A 25,945-nucleotide genomic window follows, 5' to 3' on the forward strand; every position below is an offset into this window, starting at 1 on the left:
CTTTTACTGTACTTCAAAATAAAATTCTTTTCGGTTGTATATCATTTAAATTAATGTTTTATCATATAATTGAACATGTTCTTTAAAGCTGGTTCACTTCTGATTTTATTTTATTCCTGGTTACAGTTATAGTGGTGCGTCAAGTTCAAATGAGTTCATTTCGTTCCTTGAACATGCTGGGAACTCAAAAAGATCTATCGTTCCCCATTGAAATGAATGGGAATGCCTTTAATCCATCCTCGCCCCCACCCCCGTCGTGGTTGATACACTTCTGCAACCTCGCATGGAGTTCACTGCCACCATACTGTGCTTGTCTCTCATGTTTGTGCTCACAAGCTTAAGGAAAAGATCAGCCAAACAACTGCTTGTAACTTGAAAAAACAGTAAGATCATCACATCATATCAAGGCAGCCTTGTACGTGGAAGTGTGTTGGAGTTTGGTTTAAACAGAAATAGTGATTTGTTGTCATCTTGTGGCCCCTATATGCAATTATTTCAACATTTTGGGGGTGGGAATTAATTAATTGCTCCCTGATTTTCACTATATGCTGCAGGTCTTGGTCCCTGTCCCGTATCAATAGAGGGGGTTCACTGACCTTGTGGCTGTTCTGACACTATTTGCAAACATCATGAAATGTGTCTGTGTGGGGATGTGTTCAGCGTGTCTAACCTTCTTCGTTTCCCGTAGTGCTTCGTTGGTGTCCAGTGAGGAGCTCCTGGTCAGCTGTGGCTTCCTTCTCTGTAAAGGTGTGGTGTCCCGAATGGATCTGGTCTCGGTCCACCTGTCTTCTGGCACTCGCCTCTTCTCCTTCCTCTCACTGGCGTGGGGTTTTGTTGCCGACGTGGACATCGAGAGCGAGAAGTACCGGCACGTCGGGGCGGCCCGGTTCACCTTGGGCACACTGGTAAGGTTGGCTTCTCTTCGCGTCTACAAGGGCAAGCTGGCCTACCTGCCTGCCACGGGAGACCGCAACTGGGTGGGATCTAGACTTGCAAACAATCACAGCACTTCCTCACACCACTCAATGAGAGAGTCTCCCATGCAGAACTCCTTCCACAACTCCTGTAATTCCAATAACTCCCTCAAGGCGAGGAGAATTGAGCGTTCACGCATCTCCAACAGACCTCAGACGAGCCTGTCAGACTCTCTGCTCCCCAGTCTAGAGGAGCCTCTTCCTGGGAACTGGGTGGTGGTGCCCGAAGAAGACTTTGTTCTGGTGCTGGCCATGTACCAGTCCCACCTGGCCGAGGACCTGCTGGCTGCGCCGGACGCCACTTTGGACGAAGGCATAATTCATCTGTTCTACGTCAAAGCGGGAATATCCCGTGCTGCACTGCTCAGACTCTTCCTGGCCATGGAGAAGGGCGCCCACATGGTCTCCAGCTGTGCTCATCTGGTGCACACTAAAGTGCTGGCACTCAGGCTGGAACCGTATTCTCCCAAAGGCATTATAACGGTAGATGGAGAGGTAGTAGAATATGGGCCGGTGCAAGCAGAGGTGCACCGGGGTATTGCTAGAATCATTAGTGCTTAAATTTTAACCAGCTGACACACACACACACACACACACACACACACACACACGCACACACACGTAATAAACACATTTCACATCCAACATCACTTCCAGAGACAGCGACATGAAAGTTGAAGCTGCTGTTTGTCTGAGTGCCTGGGGCGCTTTTATGTGTGCTTCAGAGGACAGCGCTTCCAAGGAAGAAAACTGTATGAAGTCTTCAGCGTTAAAGACAAGAGGCAGTGACGCCGCTTCCTCTGACATTCTGAAAACTTAAGTTCACTGAAGACTAAATTGGCTCTACGTGTGAGTGTAAATGCTCATTTTTTTCTACGTAGCGACCACCGCCCACAATCCCAATGAGAATAAGCACAACAAATAAATGTAAAACAATGGATAGAAGAAAAATGCAGATTGAGGATTTTTTAATCATAGATTAATTAGTTTTATTTTGGGGGGATTCATTCAAAGTGGTCCAATTTGCTTGGCTGATTTTTATTTTTGCTGTGATCTTGAGGCTGAGTTCCTGACACAATGTTAACTAAACATGCTTGCTCCATGAATTCAGCTTACATCCATCCATCCATCCATTTTCTCTCACAGCGGTTTAGATGGAGCAAATCCCAACTCTGACTCTGCGCCAGCCACCGGCAGGACACATGTAGACATTCACACCTACGGACAATTTAGTCTTTGAATAATGTGCACGTTTTGGGAATGTGGAAGGAATACAAGAACTGAAGTGACTGAAGTGAACCCTTCCAACAGTGCTGCAGACGCGCAAGCCAATATCCCACCCTGCTGCCTTTGAAATAAATCCCATTTTCCATAAAAAGGCAATACCCTCACCCACATCAAGAAAGCGGAACGCCAACATGCATGAACATGAAAGGAAACTTTACAATTCTGTTTCTTGCCTCTCGTTAATTAATAATGAGCACTGATGACCTTCACATTCTTGTCTTAAGTGGTGTTCAGTCCGTCAGCATATTTAGGGGCCTCCATCTTAATTCTTGTAATTACATTTCAAAATGCTTACTTCTAGTTGAGTCGGGTTATTGTTTCTTCCCCCCCCCCCCAATTAAGAGGCACATATTTACATGCGTGTTGGCATGAATACCATGTTTCTGTCACTACCTTGCATACAAAGCAAGCAAAGACATTTTAGTAAGAAAATTATTGCACACCATGGAAACACCGAATCCTTACCAAGGTGTCCTTAATGCTGCGCTAATGTTTGAAAAATGACTGTTAATTGTGACTTTTGTCTGTTTCATTTTATTCCAAAGATCTCATTTGGACACAATTGGGTTGCAATTTATCTCAAAATGTGCCATCAGCTGGATGGGCCTGATGCTTGGCAGTGGCGAGGATGTCTGTCTGGGTGGGGGCGGGGGGACACACTAATTAATTCTTGCCACAGGAGATGCTTTGGGAGCACTGGTAAAATATCTCAAGTGGAGGGGGTGTGTTTCATTTTAACACACAGAAATGAAAAGGTTGACTCAACAATAAAGGAAAAGGTGAGAAAATATCATTTGGTAGGAAATTGTGAAAAGAGAAGCTGGGCACACTCAAAAACATGCTGCACTGCAAAGCCTTTTGGTTGTCATAAAATCAAAGGGTTATCACTCCTACAATTGTCACACACACACAAATAAATAAAAGTACTCCATTGGAGCAGTACAAGGGGAGTTAAACTGTAGAATATTTTAACTGAAGGAAGTGCATTAGCGTAAAAGTGCCCTTCATTTGGGAAGGAATTTGAGAAAGGAATAAAGGAGTAAAGCACATGTACTTTTTCCTCTCCCAGTGTAGGGCTTTCCACATTTTTAAATAACTCAGTGGTAGCTAAAATGGATGGATGTCGAAACGCATAAAATGAGAACGTTTTAACTTTGCCACAAGTTATTTTTTTTTTTCTCTTCCCCAACACACATTGACAACTCCTATTTAAACCTGCAATTTTACCAATCCCCCTTAATTCCGCTGAAAGTTTTATCGCCACACTTTTATTTTCCACCGAGCTGCAGCCATTCACTGCAGGACAAACATGTCAAGTGAGTTTTTGGATGTCAGGCTCCTGGGACCATTTCATGTTGTGTAGCACCACAAAAAGCCTGCATGTTTGCTAAAGTCCTGTTAAAAGTTTTATTTTCCCAAAGTAGTGCTGCAGTCAAAATGAGGTATAACCTATGTATAGAGCTCGTGCACGTGACGTCACTATTTTCACGGCACCATATTGCCGGTCAAACAGAGCTGCTCGACATTGTGGGAGACATTGAACCGGAGCAGAATATTAACAATGCCCGAGACCTGATGTGCTGTTGGTTGTCGCAACAGACGAGACAGATCTTCAAAGAGATCATTCTACGGAATACCAGCAGAAAAGACAAGAAAAGATTGATGGATTTCGGCAATTAAACGTGATGGATGGTGCCTAACCAAATACACGCGCCTGTGTTGCGATCACTTCATTTCAGGGAGGAATTATTCTTCTCAATCTCAAATAACCAGGAAGAATTTATAATGCCAAGTTGACTCATTTGAGATAAATGCATATTAAAAAGAGAGGTTTACAGAGGTTAACTTGGCCGCAATATGCTTCCGTGTACAAAGGTGACGACTCCGTGTCCTAATTTTTTTTTCCCAATCATAGTTAATGAATGCGAAGTTGTGTAAAACCAGGGATCAATTATTTATATACTGGTATTTGTATTGAATAAATGACAAGTGTATAGAGATCATGCACGTGATGGATGGTGCCCAATGAAATACACACTCCTGTGTAGCCATCATTTCAGGTAGGAATTATTCTTCTCAATATCAAATTATCAAGAGGCATTTATAACTTCAAATTGACTCATTTGAGAACAATGCTTATGTAAAAAATAATTAAAAAAATATCTGTCATAGAGAGGTTTACGGAGGTAAGCGTGTGGCAGCAATATGCTAACATGTACGGAGCCTACACTATTTTTATCCCCACAGTTAATGAATGCTAGTTTGTGTAAAACCAGGAGTCATTTATTTAAATATTGGTCTTTTTATTGAAAAAAAATCCGAGTGGATCCATCACTGTGTGGGATTTATTCCTTTAGTATTTGTGTCCAGACTTTTATACGCTTTTAAACTTTTCTGTGTAAAACTCGACGACTTACTCACCAGATCCATGATTACATGATTACAGATCCAGTTGTCCAAGACAAGCGGGAGCGAATTAAAAGTCCAATTTCTTATTGCCGAAAACATGGACTTCGGCATTAAATATGAGTCCTGTATGCCAAGTGTCTCCCATTTTTTCAAGTACCTTCGTTTATTATCACTTTCTAAATGTTTAACGGTCACGTGACTTTGGTGATGTCGGTGCACGAGCTCCATAAGTTTATCCAAATCCTTCTCTGACGCTGTGCGCCTTGATTCTTGTGTCCCCTGCTGGTTGGACTAGGCTGGTGCTTCAAATAAGTGAGCTCCTTAAATTTGAATGGAAAAGTAAACACAAATGCGTTGTTGCTGAAACTGAGTGTAGTTGTTGTGTGATGCTCATAAGGTTTGTTTTCTACTTGCTGCTTCTGAGTAGTTTCTTCTCCCCCCCCCCCCAAATGGGGATGGCAGTTGATAGGTGATCCCATTTATTGTTCTAGAGAGATCTATTTTTCCAAGAGACAAATGTCTGTAGTTTGTAATAGTTTGTTTTATGCTATGATTAACAAATAAAAGGACACTTGAAGACGTATTGGTCACTTTATTTCCTTCCCTGTGCTTGCTGAGGCCACTCTTTTTGCAATATCCATTCTTTCTGTAGTACTTGTTCTCATTAGCATCTCACGTGAGTCGGAGCCCATCACAGCTGACTTAGGGCAAAATGTTGGCTGCATCCTAAACTGGTCATTGGTGACCATGCACCAAAGAATCCAAGGAATTTGTTGATTTACAATGCTGTACCTAATAGTTGACTCATTGTATAGTTTAAGAATGAATCACGTGGCATTTCACTACTGTACTTGTGTTTTTACGCTAAGAACAGAAAGTTGAAGGTGGCAGGGTGCCAAAATTACTGACAAAAGGTTCCTGGTAGGATTCGTCGTCCAAGTTGTAGAAAAGTTCCAAGTAGCACAGCAAGGATCCAAGAAAACAAAAAGCACATCACTAACATAATGCTTGCAAATTTTAATGTTATTATACATCTGTTTCAACACAACAAATGCAATTTGAAAAAACTGAAAAATGAAATAATTTTGTACATATATGCCCCAAGCGTCCACACATCTTCAATATAATATTACACTATGTCTTTCAATATATCCATGACATCAGCACAGAGGGAATCAGGCTACAAATGAGACCTTTTAGGCCACTGTGGAGATGGCATGATTACAGTCAAGTCTACGTTGCCCGCCTGTCCGAAAGGCTGAAATTAAAGCAAAATGTTGCATGCTTTGGCTTTGCGGGAGGAGAAATAATATCATCCAGAATATTGTTCAAATGTAACAACGTGTGCTTGATCGGCTCTTTCACAGCTTCACGAGCAATGCCGTCAACTTTAGGCAGGAGATTGTTTGGACTTCATGGGAAAAAAATGGCTGACATTTAAATACAGCAGTGAGGAGGAGAACAAATACAGGCTCGATGCTACGGCAAAGAGAACTTCATCTGTAGCATTAAAGGCAGCGAAATCATGACGTTGGAATGTCAAGGATGTGTGTGTGTGTGTGTGTGTGTGTGTGTGTGTGTGTGAGACAAATCTTTCTTAAAAGGGAACTAAATGAAAAACAGTTTTACAAGAATACATTTTATGTGGCCCCATTAGTATAAACATGGTATTCTGATTTAAGATTGCGTCGGTGGAATAAGAACCAAACAGACTACAAGTCCAAAAGCCTTTGTGATATTCAACAGAGGACGATATTGTCAAACATGGCGGCTCGCTGAGATGGATGACAATTGATTCATCAGTCCGTGTAGCTCTTACAAACACCACTGCAATATCACAATACTGTGTTGAGACAACTGGGCAGACATACAATGCATTCTTGTCCCGCCCCAAATTTAGCCTTGAGTTCCCCTTTAAACAAGTTTCCACTGCGGTCAACCGGGTAGTTCAACAGCACAGCGCCAGCCCATGTTATAAGCATAATATCTACGTATGCTATGTAAGATAGGATGTAGTTATTGTTTTAAAAAAGATGTAAACAAAGATTGCTCTGCTCTTCCCAGGAAGTACAAGTATCACTTTCTTTCACAGTTATGGTACAGCCTTACCTGTCACTGGGCAGAACAAAACAAAGAAACCAGTGGGGGGTAAGGTTGTACTGACTTTTTTTTTTTTTTTTTTAAAACCATGTGGGCAATGAAGCGCAATCGTGCAGTATACGCAGATGTGACGTTTGATGCCATTCATGCAGTGAAAGAAGTGATCGGGAGGTAAACAATGCAACAAGTTGGAGTGTTAACCAAATAAGCAGCTCTGTACAAGATTTTTGTTTTCTTTTGTTGTTTTTTTTTTTTTTCAAGTAAGGCAACATTTTCATGGGATGATGGAATGGATGTTTTGCATGTGTGTGTGTGTGTGTGTGTGTGTATTATTTAAGGTAGACTTAAGAGATGCAGCATGTTAAGGATGAATTTAAATCCTCAAAGCATTTTGGCTCGTGACATGAAGCAAAATAAATTTTGCAGGTCAAGTTACTGTAATACAAACAAAACACTTGTGAATGAAGTGAGAAGCTGTTGGCAGTTTGATGGCATCCAGGATATTTGTGTGTTGGCAGAATTTGGCAGAAAGTCTACAAGTGATTTTGATTGGGGGAGGTGGGGCTAGGGTACGGATGACCGATGGCGTCATCGGTGCAGGGTGGGCCACTGATGGCATCAGTGGTGCTACAGAATGGCAGCAGAACACGAACCTGGTGGCCCTTCTTAAGTCGTGAAGTCTTCAACCAAAGCTGAGACACGAGGTGGTCCTCAGGGTCCACGGCACCGCTCTTTCAATTGTTTTCAATCTACATCACTAACAGAAGGGCAATAGGGAACGTTTACCTGCTTCAAGCGCAGATAAGTGTCGCTGTAATGGAGTAGCAGCTGAGGTCCACAGTCTTTACCTTTATGTGTCACTAGAGAAGAGAGAGAAAGAAACAAAACACGAGATCAGGTGGCACTGGGACATGAACGGGACTAGAGAGGGGCGTTAATATTCTGTACAAAGACACCCCCAGCTGGGATACTCGTGTGCCATACGCCATACTTGTAGCAGATCTGCGTGTTAACTAATGCAAGTCCATGAAATTTACAAAGAAACAAATTAAGTAATTCATTCTCCAATTTATACACATACACACACACATATTGATACAGTGTATTTGGGAAACCGCATATGTACCTTGTAATCCGACAAAAATAAATGGAGGGTTTAGAACTAAAAATGCACAAAACAGTTAATGTGATGACAAATATTGAAAAATTAATGACTTCATCTGTCTGCAATATCCAGATAGTGAAATGTTGTTGTAATAAGATTATCTTGAATAATGAGTACCAACATTATATGTAACAGATTTTAAAGAATTGCTTTGCTATTCAGTTATTGACATCTATTTAACTAGAAACAACATAATCATAGTAAAAAAGACCGTAAGGGGCCAAGCAGAAAAGCCTTCCCCTGGGATAGATTTTGGGGAGGGGTTGCCTGCTTTTTCAGTCCTTAGTCAGGAAAACTGTGTGCTATGAGTCAAGTTAGCTAAGCAACAATCAGAAGAGAATGAATAGAGTGATGCAGAGTCCTGCTGCTAATAGCGAAAACCCGCCAGTGACTGACATCCAACCAAAAAGGTGTGTAACTGCCTTTACAACACCTTACAAGTTATTATACTATTCTGTTCTGATTTTCATTTTACAAATGTCTACATAAATGACAGAATAATTTCAAAATGATCAGCTGTTAGGAACAAACTTCCCTATGCTATTTTTATAAAAAATGAAAAAACAAAAATGTATTTTCCAAATGTTTACGCACAACTGAGTTTCAATGTCATTTATAGGTTTTTAAGACTGAAAATAGTCATGCTGATTTTGCAGTATTAGCTAGTCTTTTAGTAAAATCAAAACTTATTTCAATAAATTCCGATGAGAGTTGGCAACAGTTTCTCCATTTCCAAGCAGGAAATGCATCAATTTTATTTTGTAGACATTTTGCTACCTCACAAGACTTCCGCAATCATAGAGGGGAAGATGGCACTAGGGAGCCTAAAATAATTCCAAAACACGTCTTACATTTGGAAACAATAAAAATGTTTCGATGGTGTCCTCCAAATTTTCAGCTCTTTTGTTGGGATGTGTACAATGTTTTTTTTTTTTTAGTAGTTTTGGTTGTTTAGCAGTAATTGACTCAAATCTGAATTCAATTATGTGCATGTTTGAGTGACATGAACACATGAAAAACCAACTAGTGTCAATGTTTTTTTAATAAAAAATTACAAGAATAAAATATTATGTCCTACTTGATTTAAAATGTATGAATTATCTGAAGCAGTAGTTTTGGTTGTTTAGCAGTAATTGACTCAAATCTGAATTCAATTATGTGCATGTTTGAGTGACATGAACACATGAAAAACCAACTAGTGTCAATGTTTTTTTAATAAAAAATTACAAGAATAAAATATTATGTCCTACTTGATTTAAAATGTATGAATTATCTGAAGCAGATCATGATGCATACTTTGTGCAGCAAACAAAGTGTGAAGATAATCTTTGTCAACAAAAAACATTTATGCCTCAAAGGCCATGATGGGATCCTACATTTGTTTTTTTCCATTTGCTGCAGCAAGAAACGGTTTGCCTTTCACTGCCATAGTGTGAAACTCTGAGAAAGACATTTCATAATTTAGAGTGAGAATGAGCTCACTTTTAATGAAATCAGTTGTTGCGCACACCGGTCCACTTGTTCTGCATGAGAGAGAAAATCCTCGCCACAAACGCGGTGGACGACTTGCTGAGGACAAAGGATACAACCACCTGAATGACGAGGAGCTAAGCTGATTGAAGAACTTGCATCCACTTCTCTGCTTTTTCCTTGGACTGCCACTTCTTCTTCTCCTGAGGTTCTTTTGTGAGGCTCTTCTGAAGGCTGTTTGATGTCACACACTCTCCCTAGAACTCATTTGTAGAGATGCTCACCCTGTCAGTGGACATGAAAACTTGTATGACCTGAGTCATATGTGGCAAAAATTGGCATTTTGGGGTAAATTAATCACCCATTAATCCATCTATTTTCCAAGCACCTTATCCTGACAAGGGTTGTAGGAGTGTTGGACCCTATCCCAGCTGACTTTGGCCAAAAGGGGACTACACCCAGAACTGGTCGCCAGTCAGATGCAGAGTATATCAACACCACCGCTGAGCGGGAATCGATCCCACGGTGCCCAAAGAAGTGTGTGTACCACTACACAATCAGTGACTCATTGTGGTCACCTCATGGGGGAAAATCTTACTTGAATATCATTTTGAATACTATTTTAAGTAACTGTACAGTACATGTAGTTTACTGTATCTTTTATTAACTTAAGAATAACATATATGAACTCTGATTTATATGATGTATAAACAATAGCTGTGTATATTATTAGTCGTATTTTTATCATCTATTAATTGTGTTTGTGTATAGTCAGCCCTCAATCATATTAAAACATGGTCTATCACTCCACGTTTTTCACCACCTCTTCAAACATAGACATGAAATCATTACAGAAGAGGAGGTAGACTTCCACAACATCTGTCTCTTCCTCAACTCCAGCAGTATCTTTTGCCAACCTCAGCAGAAAATTCAGGTGCCTCGAACATTTGAGTGGACTTCCAGCACCTTTCTGAGCCGCTCTTCTATTGCTTTCGGAGATAGGACATCTGTGACAGTGGCCTGAGCTTTTGTCCTCCCACAGGACATCTTCTTGGCCAGCCTCGAGTCAGTCATTGTTTTTTAGAATTAACTTCAGAGCAGCAGTCACCTGATAATTGCAATAAAGAAAGAAATTTTACTGTACAGTTTGTGTGTAGAATATGAACCATCTATATTGTACAAATAATGCACATTTGTCTATCTGAACTTGTAAGAAATGGATTTGTACAGTCGGCCATTCTTTATTAATCTATGTATTAATTTTATGTAAAATTGATCAATTCAGTCACACAACTCATCTACCAACTTGTACAAAAAACAATATGGTCTAGATTATTTTTCCATACAATTCTGACATTTGTTGTTCATTCCCATCTTATCCTTAACCAGACTAACAGGGAAAAAAATGAGGGGAAAAAAAACTTTACATACCATATCTGCTTCTTTCATTGACTTGTGGACTATAAATTGGTCAAGGCTTCTGTTGGTTGTCATGTCCCTTATGTTTCTTGTGTGCTCACCACTGGAATCGTGCTGCTTTAAGTCAGTCAGTCCACCGGGGGCTACGGAAAGAGTCCACCGGCACACAGCGCAGTGCGCTTATGAGCACTATCCCACACTTTCTCTACCGTCGCATTATATCCCCCCCCATTCTTCTCAGTACTTCTATAACCTTTCCAGGTTTTTTTTCTCGGAGGAGTCGATGTTTTGCTGCCAGAGGGCGCATCACAGTATGAGTCACTGTCGTCCATGCCGCTATATGTTGTGTTCCATTATCTTCAAGGCAAGCATGAGTACCTCAACCAATGAGACAAGCAGGAATCTGTAGACTCCTGCTCACATGTGAGTGTTCTGTCAGTTCATTGGTCACAAAGCAGGAGAAGTCGGAATAAGTAATAATAATATAGTAGTAATAATATTAACCGTACATATTCTTAGCGAGCACCCTGCCAGTCTTCATTTGCTTTACATATAACCCACTATTTTCAATTTTCGTAATACAGGATAATGCATCCCTTGTAAACTCAATATGGGACACGTTTCTGAATCAACTGAAATCCAAACACCGCCGCGGGCCAGTGTAGCGATTGTGGTGGCAGTTGAAGTGCTCGTGAATTTGTTTCACATGACATCACGTTTCTTCTTCGTCTTCCTCGACTTCTTGATTACTGTCAGATCGGCCATGTTTAAGTGCATTCCTGCCATCTAACGGTGAAAAGATTAACACCGACAACAGAGCCAAACCCTAAGAAATACTTTCAAATAAATGTTGAAGTAACAATTACAATGATAAAGCAATGATGATGTTTTGCAACTGGACAGCATCTAGAATTTTTTTAAAATATCCTTTTACATAATATACTGTAATAACTGTCCCTCAGTAATGTTTTTGACCATTTTTAAAATGTGACGATTGAGACACATTGTTCTGGAAATGCATTTTTATAGGACGGCAATTCTGCAGCCATAGCCATAAATTAAATTTTACTAATAATTGGAAAAATCATTTCTTCTTGTGTTTTGACTTTTGGTTTTCAGCCTTCAATTTCTCAGTTTCATTTTTTTGGGTTAGGTCGAGAATTTTCATTTCGGTGCATCAGTAATTTTGAGATCAGAGTTTGAAATACCTGCAGGGAAAAGTTATTTCTTTCTCATGTTTAGAACTGTTAAAAAAATAAACCTTGGGTTTTATAATGTAAATTAATTTAGTCTGTTTGAATGTTATACATTTTTAAACTTGAACACAATGAATATCAAATCATATTGAATATCGACATCGCATTATCAAATTGAGGCCATATCGCCCACAGCACTACCACGACAGACAGATGTCGAGGACAAAATGGCTGGATGTGGGGGAGCGGGGGGGACACTGCAGTACCCCAAGAGGTAAAATAAAAGGTCCTCTGGAGCTTGGTTGAAAGAAAGCAGAGGAGCGGAGGGGTGAGGAGGCACTTACTTGTCCTCGGCGTGCTCGGGGATGCCAGCGGCAGAGAGTGCGGCTCGGTACTGCAACACCACGCAGCGGACACTCTTCACAAAGCCTTTAGAAAGTGGGAAGAGAGGGAAGCCGATGTCTGGGTAGCCGCCACCTTCGGGGAGGAAGCTCCGATAGCTCTTTCTCCTTTTCTTGGGTTTCACCACCGGTTGGCCGAGCGCTGCGTCGCCACTGGCGGAAACTCGTTCGGACGTGACCGAAGCAGCGCCCTTGTTGTCAGCGCTGTCTCCGGATCCATCACAGTCCGAGATGTGGCCAGTCTCCTGCTGAGAGGCAGCTCCACTGAGTCCTAAATCCTCCAGCTCCTCCTCCATAATGCTGCCTGCGGCCTTCCTGGGGGTGTAGCGGGCAACCACCACAGGCGTCTGCTCATCTGGACCCTCCGTAGAAGAAGGCTTAGCATGATGAGCTCTGGTAGAGGCGTGCGCTGCGTGGCTCCTCTCGGCGGCATCATGCAGCTCTAGCCACAGCTCCAGGCGGTGGACCAGACGCCAGCCGTTGGAGACAAAGTGCTCCTGGATCTCCTGCTTGAACACCTCCACAGGATTCTGGAGGAGCTGCGTCATGGACTGGACCATTTTGATCAGGGCCATCTCGTTGTAACAGCGGCTGTTCTCATAACCCTCCTGTAGGCCTCGGTCACTATCAAAGCCCGCCTCGTTGTAGTAAGGCTCGTTGACCAAGATTAGACCTGCACACACCATACAGGCTTGTATGAGACCATGGTACTTCTATGCCGTGGTACTTTGATTTATGGGTTTTAATTTGCCCCAGCTAATAAATCAATTTATACACAAAATACATTTTCCCCATTGAAAGGGCAAAAATTCATTCCAACCCTGCTGAAAAAAGTATGTTTTTGTTACCTGTTTTTTTTAATGAAGAAAAATAGCTGTATTCAAGAAAACCATAATTTTAAAAAGTGTAATGGATGCGGCTCTTCTGCATTTGGGATGAGGCTAACATCCGGTCACTAGCCAAACTCAGAATGAACTACTGCCTGGAGTCTTTAAAGTATACTTATTATTTGCTGGAATTTCATGTTACCGCCAATTAACTACTACCTTTTCAATTGCTAAAGTTATTCATGTATCAGCGTCTGTCAACCAATAACAAAATAAATAATTGAGTAGGAGTGTAAAGATTAATTCATTACATTGATGTTTCATTTGATATTCCTACTATCCAACTTGTGCTTGGCAGGTTAATCTTAGACAAAACTATCCATTTAAATCATTTTAAAGGGTAATAAATTAATTGTATAAATACTTGGGAATGAGGTATTGGATTTACACATGGGAGAGTTTATATGGAGGTGTGAATGTGCTGTACATTTAAAAATATATGCAAATTGCAGCTGTATTTGTGGTTTTGAAAACCGTCATATTGCATTCCATGTTTTTTTGCACATTAAGGACAAAATTTATGCTTTTGTTTTAATTTCTCATTTTAAGTACCATTCAAGCGACACGTTTGTCCTCAGGATCTTGAGGTTTTAGGGTGAACGCTGCAGCTGGCTACTAGTGAGGACTGATTGGTTCCGACAATGGGGAAATTAAAGGTCAATATTTTGAGTGTTTTCAGAGTAATAAATAACCCTTTGGCAAAAATCATTTCTGGGGACTGGAAAACTAATGACTCCTAATTCTGAATTATGAAATTATGAGCTTTCCCAACACTGATCCTCTATTTCACAATTGCAATATACTACATATCGAAGGTTTAAAAAAATAAAACGAAAATAAAAAGGAAATCAGTCATTACTCCCTCCCCCAATATCATGCAGTCTTAGGAGACACACAGTAGGGGAAAAATGTATTGATAATGGGTAATCAAATCGAAATGCAGCCCACTGAATCCTAAATGACTCATGAAGGGGCGAGAGCTTCCAAATCCAACGTCTCCCCCAAAGTCAGCTGTGCTTACCTCCGGGCCACCCATGACCCTGAATAGATTATGCGGTAGAAGATTGATGGGTGGATGGATGGATGGATGGATGGATGGATGATGGATGGATGGATGATGGATGGATGGATGAATAGATTTGCTAACCTTGTATGGAGATGAGAACTTGTAGCAGGCTGGACTTGCTCGTCCATCTCTCAGTGCCCTGTTGATAAAACCAAGGATTAAATGATGAATGAGTATTTTGTCTTCATCGAATAATATCTTCTTCTTCTTCTTTTCCTTTCGGCTTGTCCCGTTAGGGGTTGCCACAGCGTGTCATCTTTTGCCATCTTAGCCTATCTTCTGCATCTTCCTCTCTAACCCCAACTGCCCTCATGTCTTCCATCACCACATCCATAAACCTCTTTGGTCTTCCTCTCGCTCTTTTGCCTGGCAGCTCCATCCTCAGCACCCTTTCACCAATATACTCACTCTCTCGCCTCAGAACATGTCTAAACCCTCGAAGTCTGCTCTCTCGAATCTTGTCTCCAAAACATCCAACTTTGGCTGTCCCTCTAATGAGCTCATTTCTAATCCTATCCAACCTGCTCACTCCGAGCGAGAACCTCAACATCTTCATTTCTGCTACCTCCAGTTCTTCTTCCTGTTGTTTCTTCAGTGCCACCGTCTCTAATCCGTAGATAATGGTCGGCCTCACCACTGTTTTGTAAACTTTGCCCTTCATCCTAGCAGAGACTCCTCTGTCACATAACACACTAGACACCTTTCTCCAGCTGTTCCAACCTGCTTAGACCCATTTCTTCACTTCCTTACCTTGTTCTGGATTGTTGACCCTAAATATTTGAAGTCCTCCACCCTCACTATCTCTTCTCCCTATAGCCTCACTCTTCCCCCTCCACCTTTCTCATTCACGCACATATATTCTGTTTTACTTCGGCTAATCTTCATTTCTCTCCTTTCCAGTGCATGTCTGCATCTTTTGTATTGTTCCTCTGCATGCTCCCTGCTTTAACTGCATATCACAATATCATTTGCGAACATCATGGTCCAAGGGGATTCCAGTCTAACCTCATCTGTCAGCCTATCCATTACCACTGCAAACAGGAAGGGGCTCAGAGCTGATCCCTGATGCAGTCCCATCTCCACCTTAAATTCTTCTGTCACACCTAAGGCACACCTCACCATTGTTCTGCTGGCATCATACATGTCCTGTACTATTTTAACATACTTCTCTGCCACACCAGACTTACGCGTGGAGTACCACAGTTCCTCTCTTGGTACTCTGTCATAGGCTTTCTCAAGATCCACAAAGAGACCTTCTCTGTACTTTTCCACTAGCATCCTCAAGGCAAATAATGCATCTGTGGTACTCTTTCTAGGCATGAAACCATACTGTTGCTCGCAGACACTTACTTCTGTCATGAGTCTAGCCTCCACTACTCTTTCCCATAACTTCATTGTGTGGCTCATCAACTTTATCCCTCTATAATTCCCACAGCTCTGAACATCCCCTTTGTTCTTAAAAATGGGAACGAGAACACTTTTCCTCCATTCTTCAGGCATCTTTTTGCCCGCTAGTATTCTGTTGAATAAGTTGGTCAAAAACTCCACAGCCATCTATCCAAATTCCTTCCATACCCTCTACCGGTATGTCATCAGGACCAACTGCCTTTCTATTTTTCATCCTTTGAAGTGCCTTTTTGACTTCCCCCTTAGTAATCATTGCCACTTCCTGGTCCTTCACACTTGCCTCTTCAACTCTTCCTTCTCTCTCATTTTCTTCATTCATCAACTTCTCAAAGTATTCTTTCCATCTATTTAGCACACTACTGGCACCAATCAACACATTTCCATCTCTATCCTTAATCACCCTTACCTGCTGCACATCCTTCCCATCTCTATCCCTCTGTCTGGCCAACCTATAGAGATCCTTTTCTCCTTCTTTGGTGCCCAACCTGGTGTACATGTCTTCATATGCCTCGTTTAGCCTTTTCCACCTCTACCTTTGCCCTACGTCGCATCTCGATCTCCTTTCGCCTCTCATCAGTCCTCTCAGTGTCCCACTTCTTCTTCGCTAATCTCTTTCCTTGTATGACTCCCTGTATTTTGGGGTTCCACCACCAAGTCTCCTTCTCCCCTTTCCTACCAAAAGACACCAAGTAATCTCCTGCCTGTCTCTCTGATTATCTTGGCTGTCGTAGTCCAGTCTTCCGGGAGCTTCTGCTGTCCATCGAGAACCTGTCTCACCTCTTTCCGAAAGGCCGCACAACATTCTTCCTTTCTCAGCTTCTACCACATGGTTCTCTGCTCTACCTTTATCTTCTTAATCTTCCTACCCACCACCAGAGTCATCCTACACACCACCATCCTATGCTGTCAAGCTACACTCTCCCCTACCACTACTTTACAGTCAGTAATCTCCTTCAGATTACATTGTCTGCACAAAATATAATCCACCTGCGTGATTCTACCTCCGCTCTTGTAGGTCACTATATGTTCACTACAGCCATCTCCATCCTTTTTGCAAAGTCCACCACCATCTGTCCCTCAAAGTTCCTTTCCTGGATGCCATACTTACCCATCACTTCTTCATCGCCCCTGTTTACTTTACCAATATGTCCGTTACAATTTCCACCAATCACAACTCTCTCGCTGTCTGGGATGCTCAGAACTACTTCATCTAGTTCCTTCCAGAATTTCGCTTTCAACTCTAGGTCACATCCTACCTGTGGGGCATAGCCGCTAACCACATTATACATAACACCCTCAATTTCAAATTTAAGTCTCATCACTCGATCTGATACTCTTTTCACCTCCAAGACATTCTTCGCCAGCTCCTCCTTCAAAATAACCCCTACTCCATTTCTCTTCCCATCTACTCCATGGTAGAATAATTTAAACCCCGTTCCTAAACTTCTAACCTTACTACCTTTCCACCTGCTCTCTTGGATGCACAGAATATCAACCTTTCTCCTAATCATCATGTCAACCAACTCCTGAGCTTTTCCTGTCATAGTCCCAACATTCAAAGTCCCTACACTCAGTTGTGGGCTCTGTGCATTCCTCTTTTTCTTCTGACGATGGATCCGGTTTCCTCCTCTTCTTTGTCTTCGACCCACAGTAGCTGAATTTCCACCGACGCCCTGCAGGTTAGCAGTGCCAGGGGCGGGCGTTGTTAACCCGGGCCACGACCGATACGGTATGGGATCTTCATTGAATAATATCAAGTCCTAAAAACCTTTGAACGCCGAATGCGCAGTGGATACTTACCTTGCCAATCCAGGTGCCCAGGAGACTGACGCAAACCTTGCCATTATTGTACAGGTTGGGATTGAGGCGGCCGCTACACTGAGACAGGTAACGAAAGAGTGGCGGCAGCGCCGGATAGATGTTAGGCAGCTGGATGTCGAACAGGAACAAGCCGTCCTCGTAAGGCGTACGATTTGGCCCCTTGATCAGAGCTGAGAACAGGTCCTGTGTGCGAGAAAGCCACAAAAAATGACAGGTACGAAAAAACTGCAAATAAATTTCAATTGTCATACACAACCCCAGTTTCCCATGCAAACAAATTCCTATTTTATTACAACATATTACAAAGTAAACAATTTGTCTTGGCAAAACAGTCATGTCCAAATGTTTTAGTCAACCTCAAGTTTCACTAAGTGCTCCACTCAGTCACATTCAAGTTAAACATAGCCATTCCAGAATTGGTTAAACAACAAATTTAATCCTGCCAGAAAATATGCAGTCACTGTATATGGCTAACTATCGGTTGCAGTGAACATGGAGAGCAACGCTGGTCAACCAAATTGTTAGGTGACCTAGGATTTAATGAAAGTGTCCTGTCATACAGAAAATTTAATTCAATCAAGTTAAAAATTGTTAGATGTTGTAGACACACGCTGCAGATTTGATGTTATATGAAGAACAGTTGTTTAAAGTTGATAATCCACCCACCAACCACGAAACGTTACCAATGCGGGCAACTGCACTCGGTAAGAGATCAAAATTGAAAAAAAAAAAAACATCCATTAGCTGAACTTAGCTGACTTATCCTTACAAGGGTCGCGGGAGGGCTGGGGCTGTTCTCAGCTATCTTCGAGGAGGGGGTAGGGTCCACCCTGAACTGACTGCCAGCCAATCGCAGGGCATATAGAAACAAACACCCATTTGCACTCACAATCATAACCACAGGCATACAATGAATGCATGTTTTTGGGATGTGGGAGAAAACCGGAGTACCCGGAGAAAACCCACGGATGCACGAGGAAAACGTGCAAACTCCACACAGTCGGGGCCGGATCAGGACTGTGAGGATGCTCTAACTGGTCGTTTACCGTGCTGCCCAAAGTTGAAAAATAAAATATAATATTGAACTATAAAATGGTCACATCAGACAAACCCACCATACGATCTTCAAACGTTTTGACCATGATGCCGTCTGGCAGTGATGTCGCGAGTAGAGCCATTTCTTTCCTTACAGTGCTGAAGAACTTCTTGGCCTCGGCTGGCTGAAATTCCATTTTGTGAAAAGAGTGTGTGTCTGGAAAACACAAAAGGAGGGTAGGGGGAAGAACGTGTAGGATTTAACTAACCCCCAAAAGGATTGCACTCATCATGCATAATTGCTTCCTTTTTGCAGTCACACCAGCTTGTCAACTCTTGTCAGCTCGACAAACCAAGGCTGATGGTGCTGAATGGTTAGGTTAGGATGCCATATCCAGTTGGGTGGCAAACTCAGGTTTCAGAATTTATGTGGAAATCGCATCTATGTTGGTATCACTCACAGTGGCACAGCTTGTATTGATGTCAACGCCACAGACTGGACTTTTTTTTTTTTTTTCATTATAAAAATCTCACAGGTGATTTGGTCTAAGTACTTCTACCACACATCAGTACAACAGCATTGCTGACCAGCACCATCCTGTCCTGCCCTTTGCGGTCCTCCCCTCCCCTGTCCTATTTTATAGTGGGGTTTTTTCTGTGTTCATCCCCTCCAACCCTTTTCTGTCCGTCTGTCTAGCTACATGTTCAATAAATATCACAACATGCACAACCACAGAGGGAATATTGAAAACTCGGAAAAACTGTTCCAGCATCAAAAGGCATTGCAGATTCAATCTGAACCAATCGACTCAATTTATACAGAACAATTTAAACACAAGGTTCCTAAAGTGCTGTATAATGCAATAAAACAGCAAAAACAACACATGAAGGGGGAAAAAAAACAATAAAATGGTCAAACCTAATCAACCCAAATCAACAAAAAATAAAATGCCCCGCCCACACAACACATACACATCCCATCTGACATCAGTTAAAAGCTAGCGTAAAAAGATGGGTTTTAAGCACAGATTTAAAATTTGACAGCAATGTGAGTTGTCTGATGTGGAGTGGCAAAACATTCCACAGACTCACCGGTATAAATAGTGAATGAACAAATCCATCCAAGTACAACCAAATGCCGTTTTTAGTGCTTTCTGGCATGATAATTTACACTTTTCAAACTGAACCACGATGAAAAGATGTTTGATATTCTTGAATAAAAGAACAAAATAAAAATGGAATACCTGGTGCCCAGTCCAGCACAGAGAAGACTTCACCCTTGCCACTGGTAAATGTGACGCCAGGTTTGCCACCACTCTGTTGGCACAGCACAGGTGTGTCACTGAGAAAGTCACTTGGCCATTCCTGTCCAGCCACCAGGGTCTGTGGCTCCTGATGGTGCTTCTCTTCTGTAGGTCTCTCAGCCTGTAGGATGAAAAACCAGCAGGAAGGACAAACCAAAAGTGACATAGGAAAAGAAATCAAATCAACTTTGATGACTGACTTGGGGATTTTCAGAACATACTTTTGTTCCTGTACCCGCACCGCCGCCTCCTTCAACTACAGCCTCCATCTTTTCTTCCTCCACGATTGCCACATTATCCAGTGTCTTTCTCAGGTTCTCCTGCAGCTTCTTGAGGTCATCCAGGAAGCGCTTCTCCTTGTTGGGTTTTTCAGGGGCAGAGGGCAGTGCTGGACTTGCAACGTTAGCTGTCGAAGAGGGTGTGACCAAGGTGGGGGATGTTGGAGAGAGGCCGCTCCAAAGCTGCTCTACAGTCATGTTCTTCAGGCTCTCCAGGATCCTCAGAGCCTCCTTCAGCTCCCGGAAGCCTCGAGAGGCACAGTCTTTGCTTGGCTTCTCGGCTCCGTTGACAGCACCTGCTGGAGTGCTCCATATGACACCTCTTTTTAGAAAGCCAACAACATTTGCATTTTCACCAAGACATACAGTTCTCTGCAGTTTGTTGTCGTATGGACCGGATCTGGCTTGCCACACTACTACTGGGTGTGTCCCAGGACAGCAATAGTGCTATATCAGTAAAAAATGATAAGGCATCCACAACGCCATCCATCTATGAATTCAACAAAGATGAGGAAAGTAGGACAGTATAGTACAACTTTGAATCCCCCTTCCTTCTAATTTATCCCAAAAGATTTCCAGTTGGCTATGTGTGATCTACGTGTATAAACGCCTGCATACATTCTAAGCAAAAATAATGTTTCAGAAACCTACCTACATTTTGTCACATGTAAAAATACAATTAAATTAGAATGAATCTTAAAGTTATTCAGCGCCCCCCAAAAATTTTGTGTTATAGGGTAAAAGTTAACAAAAAAGCCCTCACCTCCTCCAGAAGCTGAATTCACCACTACCAACGGTTCGCCTTCACTTCCACTGACTGCCTTTGTGGGAGTGGTAACACCAACTTTGTTCCCCTCTTGAGGGGAAATGATGAAGGACGAGTAAGAGGACGTGGGAGTCACCGTCTCCGTGACATCCATATTGTTCACGTGACTGTCATCCTCTGTGTTAACGCCGTTATCCGTCTCCCAGCTGTCGCTATCGTCTTCCCACTCTTCAGTGGACAGGCCACTGCTCGTCTCCTCCACCGAGTCATAGTCCGTTTCCTCCATCTCAGACTCAACACAGTAAAGATGCTGTGTGGGATTTGAAGAACTTCAGCAACTACTTTTTTTGTCATTTTTATGATTAATTTGTCAAGCACCTGTGGGAGGACGATGGTCATGGAGTTGTCCGCCCACACCACCTCCACTTTGCTGCTCACATCCACCCGGGAGACTTGGCCGACTGATGTCTGAGGGTGAGTGTATGTCAACATAATCATTTGACAAACACCATGTAAGGAAGCCAGAACAACAAGAACAACCAAACAAATGCTATGAGATGATTTTTTTTTTAACAATACTCAAATCCAGTAAAATCCAGTTACCCTACAGCACAGGAAACAAACCAAAGAACCGCGGGCTATATCAGGCCCTCCTTGTCATTTTATGTAGAAACAGAACAGAATTGCTCAGGATTAAGAAGTGTGCTCTTGTCACATGACTACACAGACACAGTGCAGGTCAGCTTCTGGCTAACTGACACCATTGCAAGCTCTACAGATAAAATAATTAGAACTAGCACAGGACTAAGCACTTCAAGTTCCATTCAAGCAGCATCTTCTGGACTCTTCAGATTGAGTCGAAACAACAAATACCACAATCAGTATATTTTAGCGTAATAAATCAGTCTGCACAAACTATTAGTTGGTTATACGTCTGTCATCTATCAGTTCCTAAAAATATAATTTGATGTTTTGGTTTATCTAAAAAAATTAAGTTTGTTAATGTTGCATTTAAAATTAAGCCAAATCTGCCCCATTTACACAAAACATCTCAAAGATAGTTTGTGACGTGAACTATGACCTAAAAACCAGGGCACGCAATTTTTTTGTCATACCATTACCCCACTAGCGACTCTCCATTTATGTACTGTAGTTCCACCATTCTAGCAACCACGCTGAGGGCAACCATAACTATGATGTGGCCCATTACGAACCCAGATTCTGATGATTCTAATTCTTGTGTTTCACACCACTGCACCAGAAATATGGTCTTATAACAGAATGCCTCATAATTTATCATTAATTAGTCATTTAAGTTGGGGGCACAATTCCTTTGCAACCTCTCGGCCGGTGCCAACATCGGATAAATGCAGAGGGTTGCGGCAGGAAGGGGATCCGGCATAACATATATGAGCGATCATCAAACAAATTTCATAACGGATAGGTCATGGCCTGGGCTAACTACGTCCGCCCACGGCACTGTTAATCTGCAAGGCGTAGGTAGAAATTCAGATAATGTAGGTCAAAGACAAAAAAAGAGGAAGAAAGTGGCTGAGTCAGCAGAAGAAGAAGAGGAATGCAGAGACCATACAGCTATGTGTAGGGACTTTGAATGTTGGGACTATGACAGGAAAAGCTCAGGAGTTAGTTGACATGATGATTAGGAGAAAGGTTGATATATTCTGCATCCAAGAGAGCGAGTGGAAAGGGAGTAAGGCTAGAGGTTTAGGAGCAGGGTTTAAATTATTTTACCATTGAGTAGGGGTTATTCTAAAGGAAGAGCTGTCTAAGGATGTCTTGGAGGTGAAAAGAGTTTCAGATGAGTGAGGATGAAATTTGAAATTTTGGGTATTGTGTATAATGTGATTAGCGGCTATGCCCCACAGGTAGGATGTGACCTCGATTTGAAAGAGAAATTCTGGAAGGAACTAGACAAAGTAGTCCTGAGCATCCAAGAAAGAGAGAGAGAGTTGTGATTGGTGCACATTTCAATAGACACGTTGGTGAAGGAAACAGGGGTGATGAAGTGATGGGTAAGTAGGGCAATCAGCAAAGGAACTTTGAGGGTGAGATGGTGGTGCACTTCGCAAAAAGGATGGAATTGGCAGTGGTGAACACTTATTTCCAGAAGAGACAGGAACGTAGAGTGACCTACAAGAGCGGAGGTAGAAGCACGCACGTGGATTATATTTTATGAAGAAGATGTAATCTGAAGGAGGTTACTGATTGTAAGGTAGTGGTGGGGGAGAGTGTAGCTCGGCAGCATAGGATGGTGGTGTGTAGGAAGATTAACAAGACAAAGGTAGAGCAGAGAATCTGGTGGTCAAAGTTGAGAAAGGAAGAATGTTGTGTGGCCTTTTGGAAAGAGGTCTCTAGATGGACAGGAAGAGCTCCCAGAAGACTGGAATACTATTGCCAAGGTACTCAGGGAGGCAGGCAGGAGAGTACTTGAGGTGCCTTCTGGTAGGAAAGAGGAGAAGGATACTTGGTGGTGGGACCCCAAAATACAGGAAATCATCCAAGGAAAGAGATTAGCAAAGAAGAAGTGGGACACGGAGAGGACTGAGGAGAGGCGAAAGGAATAAATTGCGATATGTCGTACGGCAAAGGTAGAGTTGGGGAAGGCTAAACAAGAGGCATATGACGAGATGTACACCAGGTTGGATACGAAAGGAGAAAAGGATCTCTACAGGTTGGCAAGACAGAGGGATAGAGATGGGAAGGATGTGCAGCAAGTAAAGGTGATCAAGGATAGCAATGTAAATATGTTGACTGGTACCTGTAGTGTGCTAAGTAGATGGAAAGAGTACTTTGATAAATTAATGAATGAAGAAAATGGGAGAGAAAGTAGAGCAGAAGAGGCAAGCATGAATGACCGGGAAATGGCAATGATTAGTCAGGCGGAAGGTAGAAATGCACTGAACAGAATGAAAAATGGAAAGACAGTTGATCCTGATGACATACCAGTGGAGGGAGGTATGGAAGCAATTTAGAGAAGTGGCTGTGGAGTTTTTGACCAACTTATTCAATAGAATACTTCTGGGAGAGAAGATGCCAGAAGAATGGAGGAAAAGTGTGCTAGGCAATTGAATAGGTGGTTAGGCAAGGTGTGCACTGCACTATCCGTTAGTTTCAATGACAATTTCTGCCTTTTTGGGGAGCGTAAAAATCTTTACAAAGCAGACGGTTTCTGTCTAAATAGACAAGGGGTTAAGTTTTTAGCTGCCAACATTTTCTACTGTGTGCGTCATTCACCGCCCTGTAAAGAAAATATTTACAAAAGCCAAGGACAAAAGGATCCAGTTGTTCCCAAACAATCGGAGGAACAAGAGATAAGCCGAGACAAGGTGCACACAGATTCGTTTGCGTCATCTAAACAATCTGATGAGCACATGACAATTGGAATGTGCCAGCACTTTAAATCTCCCACAGGTCTTCCTGCCCCACTGAAGCCATCCATACCTCAGAATCTCCCCTCTGTGACTACAACAACCATGCAATCCGCAGTCAATGTTGGCTCCCCTTCTCCCAGCCTGAATGCATTGTTGGGTGTGATGGATAGGATAAAGACAACTGTCAACGATGGAGCCTAGCCCATACCACTCCAAGATCTTCCTCCCATCCCCTCTCGCCTGAAACCACTGTCCACGATGAAGCGAAAGGCCCCTCCTCCACCCATGAAGACTATTTGTAAATCTGACTGACATTTACCGGGTCTTTTCCAGAATAACTCAGACCTTTATGGAGATCAGGCATTTTTCATCCCTGTAATTACAAGGGACAGAAAGTTGGTCAAAAAGATATGGCACCAAAAAAGTAGAACTTACAACTTAGTGAGGATAAAATGTGAGTCTATCGAACCATTCTCTCAAGCCATCTCTGCGAGACTAGGTCAGGTCACTGGGTAACAAATCAATGTTGATCAATGACATCATTACAACCTATGGTCTGGACTTTTGTTATTAAATGAAACGTGGTTAACAGAAAGTAGAAAGCAGAATTTAATTTTCTGAAAAAGTGTTCAACAGGGAAAAAAGGTGGTGGTATTGCTGTTATTTTTCAATCATTATTTCAATGCAAAGAAATTATACTGGGTGATTTTAACTCTTTTGAATATCTGTGTTTTTTGGTGAAGGGTGACCCAAAGGTTATCATTTTCATAATTTATAGACCTCCAAGATACAATGGAAAATTTAAGGAGGCTTTTTCAGAACTGCAGTACAACTATTTTGTCATTATAGGGGACTTCAACATTCATGTTGACAATCAGATGGAAAAAAACATCCAAAGAACTTTCTGCAATAGTAGACACATTTGACCTCTCTCAACATATAAAGAGTCCAACTCACACTCAAGGTCACATCTTAGACCTGGTCATCTCTAAGGCTGTTGGAATTCTATCGATTGACATTAGGGATATGGCTATTTCTGATCATTTTTGTGTATTTTTTGAATTACAGATTCTTCCAAATGTTCAGACAACCTCTATCTCGATTAGGAAATGGTACATAAATGAGAGTACTGCCACTAAGTTTATGGAGAGCGTGGCTATGCCACAGACTGTGACTGAGACAGTTGATGAACTTTTGGACAGTTTCACCTCGAAAATCACAAATGCCATGAATGCTGTCGCTCCTGTTAAAACTAAGACCATCCTGAGGCGACCTAGAACAACGTGTAGGAGCACAATGATGGTCAAGAAATCTAAATCAGAGTGTAGGAAAGCGGAACGCAAGTGGAGAAAAGCTAAACTCCAAATTGACCAAGACCTCTTAAGACAGTGTCTTTGCAATTTTAACCAAGAGTTAGTAGAGCTAGACAGCAACACTTTTCTGAAAACATCAGTAAGAACCTCAACAATACTCATGCTCTATTTGCTGTGGTTGACAAGCTTACACCCCCCCCCCCAAAAAAAAAAATTCCGATAGATCCAGAACTCTTAACAGCTAACAAATGCAAT

The 25,945-nt window shown here is 42.1% G+C and overlaps 2 protein-coding genes across 3 annotated transcripts in view; one reads left to right on the plus strand and one right to left on the minus strand.

Moving 5' to 3' along the window:
* The window catches only part of LOC133505703 (sphingosine kinase 1-like), a 36,271-nt gene extending 31,024 nt beyond the window's left edge, over nucleotides 1–5,247 (plus strand). Inside the window, 1 exon segment of the mRNA XM_061829052.1 lies at nucleotides 689–5,247. Within this exon segment, the coding sequence (XP_061685036.1) occupies nucleotides 689–1,535 (847 nt within the window). The 3' untranslated portion in view covers nucleotides 1,536–5,247.
* A 425-nt stretch (nucleotides 5,248–5,672) lies between these two features.
* Nucleotides 5,673–25,945, minus strand: part of ube2o (ubiquitin-conjugating enzyme E2O) — a 47,104-nt gene continuing 26,831 nt past the window's right edge. Inside the window, exons 15-23 of one of the 2 annotated variants that reach the window (XM_061829040.1) lie at nucleotides 21,364–21,453; nucleotides 20,983–21,295; nucleotides 20,163–20,515; nucleotides 19,882–20,062; nucleotides 18,718–18,854; nucleotides 17,582–17,785; nucleotides 14,456–14,513; nucleotides 12,365–13,094; nucleotides 5,673–7,630 (exon numbers count right to left, since the gene is read on the minus strand). In XM_061829040.1, the coding sequence (XP_061685024.1) occupies nucleotides 7,621–7,630; nucleotides 12,365–13,094; nucleotides 14,456–14,513; nucleotides 17,582–17,785; nucleotides 18,718–18,854; nucleotides 19,882–20,062; nucleotides 20,163–20,515; nucleotides 20,983–21,295; nucleotides 21,364–21,453 (2,076 nt within the window). In that variant the 3' untranslated portion in view covers nucleotides 5,673–7,620. Of the gene's footprint in view, nucleotides 7,631–12,364; nucleotides 13,095–14,455; nucleotides 14,514–17,581; nucleotides 17,786–18,717; nucleotides 18,855–19,881; nucleotides 20,063–20,162; nucleotides 20,519–20,982; nucleotides 21,296–21,363; nucleotides 21,454–25,945 lie in introns of both variants that reach the window. The other variant, XM_061829039.1, reaches the window with a different exon arrangement.

Source organism: Syngnathoides biaculeatus, chromosome 9 (assembly GCF_019802595.1).
Source record: "Syngnathoides biaculeatus isolate LvHL_M chromosome 9, ASM1980259v1, whole genome shotgun sequence".
Classification (NCBI taxonomy): Eukaryota; Metazoa; Chordata; class Actinopteri; order Syngnathiformes; family Syngnathidae; genus Syngnathoides; species Syngnathoides biaculeatus.